At 38.6% G+C, this 6,809-nt stretch overlaps 1 protein-coding gene across 1 annotated transcript; it reads right to left on the minus strand.

The window, feature by feature from the left end:
• Positions 1–1,187: 1,187 nt before the first annotated feature.
• On the minus strand, positions 1,188–2,896 carry LOC130743931 (uncharacterized). Its single transcript, XM_057596142.1, has 4 exons — positions 2,342–2,896; positions 1,770–1,985; positions 1,617–1,658; positions 1,188–1,400 (listed from the first exon to the last, which is right to left on the minus strand). The coding sequence occupies exons 1-4, from the start codon at positions 2,894–2,896 to the stop codon at positions 1,188–1,190; spliced, it is 1,026 nt and encodes a 341-aa protein (XP_057452125.1).
• Between the last annotated feature and the right edge of the window lie 3,913 nt (positions 2,897–6,809).

Consider the following 6,809-nt stretch of genomic DNA (forward strand, 5'->3'; position numbering starts at 1 on the left):
ATTTAGTTTTTATTTACTTGCAATATATACACGAGTAAAATAAATATTAATTAAAAATTACACTTGGGCATGCCACATCAGTTTTGCCTCATGTGAAGACTAAACCACGTTATTTTCCTAAACGCGAAGATGTTTTTTCCAACTTTATTCTGACAAGGGACTGAAACCAAATCTCACTAGTTTTACAAGGATAAAAAACTTATTCAAGTCATACAAGTTTTACTAGGAACATTGAGTAGAAACAAGGGATACATACCGTGGAATTTATCGTTTTGCAAGTTCTTAGAACACCGTACACGTTGATTAATTTCATTTCAAGATGTAAAATCCAAGATAAGGAAATACATATTTGCTTCTGAGTTCTTAACCCCGAAAGCTAGTTTCAAAACTTTGTTTTGCGAATTAATATTCCCGAAATACTAAATTAAAGTTTTCGGGTTTTAAAAAACTCGATAGTAAAACTCTCCTTTTATGTGTTATGTATGTAATTCAGGTTCCCTGTAGTACGAATGTCCTGCACGATGCTGGGACAATGGGTTCGACAATCGCTTAACAGTAAAACAGTAACTTAAAACAGAAACAACAAAACACAGGAATTGTTAACCCAGTTCAGTGAAAAACTTTCACCTACGTCTGGAGGGTTTGCACCCAAAGAAAGGAAGTCCACTAACTCAAGATTCAGGAATTACAAACACTCATGAACACCACAGTTCATAGTTCACTTCCTAATCTACCCAGTGTATTTCTACTTAGAATCTCAACCTAAGTATGAGAGCCCATCTCACTTTCTCTCAATCATTGCCACCGTGATTGGTGAACACAATCAACAATTAGAGTTTGAAGACAAACAAACACACAGTAACAGAAGTACTATCAGAACTTAGCATATAATGACTACTATCAGAAGCTACTTGCACATAAGCTATCCAGATGAAAACCAGAAGATGCAACTTGAAACAAACATAGTCATTGTCTTGAACTTGTCTTCAAATTAAACAGACCAAAGCTAACACTAGCAAAACACATAGTCTTCACAGTAGCAACATAGATCTTCACAGTAGCAGCACAAATTATTACAAACCATAGCAAATAGAGTCTTCAAACTACTCCCCCTTTTTAGCCAAATTTGGCAAAGGGTGCACAAATACATCCAAAGACAAAAGAAAGTAGCAAAATAACATAACAGACTAGTCTTCAGAACTGGATTCTTCTCCAGATTCTTCTGCACTCTCATCAGACCCTTCCTCCTCTTCCTTGCTCCCATTCTGAGCAGCAGTAGCAGCAGCACTTTGCTCACCTCCTTGGCGTTCTTCTTCTTGCAGCTTGAGAAGCAAAGCATCAACCTTGAGCTTCCTGGAAGTGATCACCCTAATTGTTTCCTGCAAAGCCTTGGAGACTTCCTGTAATTCAGCAATGATGGCCTGAGTGCCAGATTCAGTCACAGGAGAGGCAGATGTCCTGCTGGTTGGCATGGCAATGTCTAGGACATGTGGCTCCATAAACAAGCATTGATCCAATGTGATTGGATCTCCACGAGACATAGCCACTTCATCAGCCCTGAGTATCTGAGGATGTTGCTTGAGAATGATTTTAGTAAGAAGTGATGGAAATGAAACAGGCAGCTTCACAGCACAAGTATCAGCATGTTTCAATGTATGCTAAAAAACAAAAGCACCAAAATCAAATTCAATAGACTTGCCAATCCTATAGATCAATTTGGCAAGGGTAGCAGAAACACCAGAGGTATGCTGAGTAGGAATCCAATTCACAGCACCAATCCTGTTAAGGATTGCATATTTCACACTGAGATTCCCAGTAGACAACAATTTCTTGTGAGGCCACTTCTTCACATGACCAACAGTAAGTTCCTTGGCAATAGCATTCATGGACACTTCGTTATCAGCAAATTCAATAGCACTTCTTCCAAGTGCTTGATTGATTACAGCAGGTGAAAACACAACACATTCAGCCCTCACAAGACTTTCCTGAATTCATCACTCTCAGGAAGTCCAACATCAACAGAGAGATTCACCAAGAATTCTCTCACAAGCTTCTCATAGCACCTTCCAACATACTAAATTGTCTTCATCAGACTTGCCTTTTCAATCAGATCAATAACATCTTTGCATTCAAGAACATCAGGGCCAACTTCCCTTTCCTTGGCCATTCTCCTCTTGCAAACAAACTTCCACTTCTGAACACTCTCTTCTAAGTGAAAAGATACTCTATCAATGGGAACAGCAGGAACATTTTGAGGAATTCGCTTACCAGAAAATTTCTTTTTCTCAGAAGGTCGAATGTCCTGGACATCGGCTTCAGCATCTGACTCAGAGTCTCCAACATCAACTGGAGTCTTCCTTTTCTTCTTCTCACTGGGAGTCTTGACAGCCTTTTGCTTTCCCTTACCTTTCACACTCGCTTGTCTAGACTTGTAGGTTACAATAGAGGATTTGGATCTCTTTGGTGGAGTAGGAGTGACTTCAGGAGTAGAGAACCTTCTTTTTCTTTTCATCCTGGCAGAAACGCTAGAAGGAATGGTATTAGTCAGAAGAACATCATCAGAATCATCATCAGAGATGTCCTGAACAGGGGCTGGAGCCTGGATTGGCTCTTCAGTATTGGTATCCTCAGAATTTCCATACTTTGGATCAGCATCCTTCGAAGAGGACGACACAGAGACATCAGGTTGGGTAGCATTGCCTGAATCTTCAAGAGAAGTGGAATCCTTTCCAGGATTTTCTTGATCAGAAATTTCCTGAGACACAGATGTCTCAACATCGGGCACAACATCAAAAGAAGATTTCACAGGAGAACCTCCATCATTAATTTCCTCTTCATCAGTAACATTTTCACAGTGAGGGACATTGGTGGGTTCTTTGTTCTGAACCTTGGACATGTAGGTATTTCTTGCTGGGTTTCTTGTCTTCGTCTTCCCATGAGCTTTCTTTGACACAGAAGATGGTTAAGAGGAACCACTCTTCAAACCCATGCATTTGACTCCTTTAGCAGTTCTTTCAATTTTTGCCTTGACAGAATCATTCTTTCCTGAACTTTGAGACATGATGAAACCAGAGCAAACACAAACAGAACACAGAACGTTGAAAGAGAATTGAAATTGAGAGACAATGAGACTAGTATAAGATGAATTAACTAGCGGTTGAGGAAACTCTATTTTCCCGTTGGAGGTAGTTATAGGATGAGTGAATGAAAAAGTAATCTTCTCTCTGCTGATGTCACAACGGCAGTTAATGATGATCAAAGATAAACTAGTCGTTAACACAATGTGGCACGATAAATGCTATGCCTCAAAAAGGCAAATCCCTAGATTTCCTCTTAATTTTTCAAAAGTGCTTGCATCAAGGGGTTTTGTGAAAATATCAGCCAATTGTTTGTCAGTTGTAACATGCTCCAAACTGACAATTTTATCCTCCACCAAGTCTCTAATAAAATGATGTCTAATATCAATATGTTTGGTCCTGCTGTGCTGTATGGGATTCTTGGAAATATTGATTGCATTTAGATTGTCGCAGTACAATGTCATGACATCCTATTCAACATCATACTCCTTCAGCATTTGCTTCATCCACATGAGTTGAGTACAACTACTTCATGCTACAATATACTCTGCTTCAGTTGTAGACAATGAGACACAATTCTACTTCTTGCTAAACCATGAAATCAAATTATTCCCTAAGAAGAAACACCCACCAAATGTGCTCTTTCTATCATCTGCACTACCTGCCCAATCTGCATCACAGAATCCAACTAAATAGGAATTTGTATCATGAGTATAGAGAATACCATAGTCACTTGTGCCACTGCTGTACTTGATAATTCTCTTGACTTGTAGCAGATGACTTGCCTTAGGAGCTGCTTGATATCTTGCACACACACCAACAACAAAGGTGATATCTGGTCTGCAAGCAGTAAGGTACAACAAGCTTCCAATCATGCTTCTATAGAGACTTTGATCAACATCTTCTCCTTGCTCATCCTTGGTCAATTTGAGGTGTGTAGCAGCAGGAGTTCTCTTGTGACCAGCCTTTTCAAGGCCAAACTTCTTGACTAAGCCTTTAGCATACTTACTCTGTGATATGAACATAGAATCCTCCATTTGTTTGACCTATAGCCTTAAGAAATAATTCAATTCACCAACTAAACTCATCTCAAATTCAGATTTAATTTGTCAGACGAAATGCTCCACCATCGAGTTCGACATTCCTCCAAAAACAATGTCATCCACATAAATCTGTGCTATCATGAGCTTTCCTTTGTCATTCTTCACAAACAGAGTTTTATCAATTCCACCCTTACAGTAACCATTGCTTACAAGAAACTCAGTTAACCTTTCATACCAAGCCTTAGGTGCTTGCTTCAACCCATACAAGGCTTTCCTCAGTTTATACACATGGTCTGGATGATGTGGATCTATGAATCCTTTAGGTTGCTCAACATAGACTTCTTCACTCAAATACCCATTCAGAAAAGCACTCTTCACATCCATCTGATAGAGTCTGAACTTCAAAAGACAAGCAACATCTAACAAGAGCCTTATAGATTCCAGTCTAGCTACTGGAGCAAAGGTCTCATCAAAATCAACTCATTCTATCTGAGTATATCCTTGAGAAACTAGCATTGCTTTGTTCCTTGTGACTGTTCCAGTTTCATCTGATATGTTCTTGAAGATCCACTTGGTGCCAATGATGTTTACTTCTTCAGGTCTAGGCACTAAATCCCACACTTTATTTCTCCTGAACTGCTTTTGCTCTTCTTGCATAGCATTTATCTAGTATTCATTAGTGAGGGCTTCATTGACATTCTTGGGTTCTATCTTAGAGATGAAACAACCATGAGCAATAAGACTTCTGGATCTGGTAGTCACCCCTTCTTGAAGATTACCAATGATATTTTCTTGAGGATGATTTTTCTGAACCCTGATTGATGGAGCTTTGTTTGATGTGATCTCTTTGTCTTCTTGTTCATCTGCACTTGTCTCAGAATCATTGTCGATGACGGTTGTTGGAGCATCGGCTGGAACATCTGCACCATCATCATCTTCATTCAAATTTGTTTCTTCCTTCTTCCTTGGTTCATCTTCCACAGTCACATTCACAGATTCCATCATGGTCTTTGTGCGAGAATTATAAACTCTATAAGCTTTGCTGTTCATAGAATACCCCATGAAAATCCCTTCATCACTCCTTGGATCAAGCTTCCTCCTAGGATCACGATCTACAAGAATATAGCATTTACGTCCAAATATGTGAAAGTATTTTACAGAAGGCTTTCTACCTTTCCATAACTCATACTGTGTAGAGGATGTCCCTGCCCTAATGGTGACCCTATTATGTATGTAACATGCAGTACTCATAGCTTCAGCCCAGAACTGGTGTGGAATCTTCTTAGCATGTAACATTACTCTTGCTGATTCATGGAGAGTTCTATTTTTTCTTTCAACAATTTCATTCTGCTGTGGAGTGATGGGGGCAGAAAACTCATGACTGATACCTTCTGTTCCATAGAACTCCAAAAAAATTGAGTTCTCAAACTCCCTTCCATGATCACTTCTGATTCTCACAATCACACAGTTCTTCTCATTCTGAAGTCTCAAGCATAGGTTCTTGAATATTTCAAAAGTCCCTGATTTTTCTCTCATAAATTCAACTCATGTATACCTTGAAAAATCATATACACAGACAAACACATACCTTTTTCCTCCCAAGCTTTCAACCTGCACGGAACCCATAAGATCCATGTGAAGCAATTCCAGAACCTTTGTCGTGGTCTGATGCTGGAGCATCTTGTGTGACACTTTGGTTTGTTTTCCAATCTGACATTCTCCACAAAGCTTACCTTCTCCCAAGCTTAGTTTGGGCAAACCTCTTACTTCTTCATCAGCAATAACCTTTTGCATGCTCCTGTAGTTGAGATGTCCTAGTCTTTGATGCCACACATTCACCTCATATTCCTTGGTTATTAAACATCTAGAAACATGAGCTCTTTCCTCTGATGTCCACATGTAACAATTGTCTTTTGATCTGACTCCTCTCATCACAATTTTGTCATCATCAGTGGTCACAACACATTCTATTTTATTGAACTTCACATCTAACCCTTGGTCACAAAGTTGGCTTGTAAGTGTGAACACCTAATTTTGTCCTACTTTTAATAAAATTAATTTAATATAAAAAATAGCACTCAAACTTATATTAATAGTAATTATTTAAATGATTTCAGAATTATAATATTAATTAAATAAATAAATACGAAAATAAATATTAAATACCAAAAATAAACTAGATTGTTCTAGATGGGCTTTTCTTCCTCTCCAAGTAGGGGAAGAATGATTCCTAAGAATATTCTAGGAGTGGTGAGGAAGAAACCCTAAACCTGCAGCTATAAATAGAGAAAGGGTTTTGGTGGTGAGATCATGTTCAGAGAGAGGCAGAGAGAGGAAAAAAAATTGAGTGTTCACTTCTGAGTTGTAGTTCCATCCTTGAACTGCAACTCTAATACAAGATATTAGGTGTGAGTGTGAGTGCTAATTTTCAGCAGCAAAATCATCAACCAGGTGATTGAAAAGGTTTGGTTTACGCTCAACCTTCTCTCTTTGTTAGATAATATGATTTCATTGTTTCAAATTAATATCATCAAATTTAATGGGTTCCTCTTTGCTTCATCGCTGCTCTGTCTTTCCTCTGAAATCTAAATGCACATTTGGAAGGCATGTTATTTTGTATACACTGTGCTCCCTTTGCTTCCTTGCGGGTTCTGTTTTTAACAAAGGGTGCGTTTTTTATTTTCTGTCC

This window comes from Lotus japonicus, chromosome 3, assembly GCF_012489685.1.
Source record: "Lotus japonicus ecotype B-129 chromosome 3, LjGifu_v1.2".
NCBI lineage: Eukaryota > Viridiplantae > Streptophyta > Magnoliopsida > Fabales > Fabaceae > Lotus > Lotus japonicus.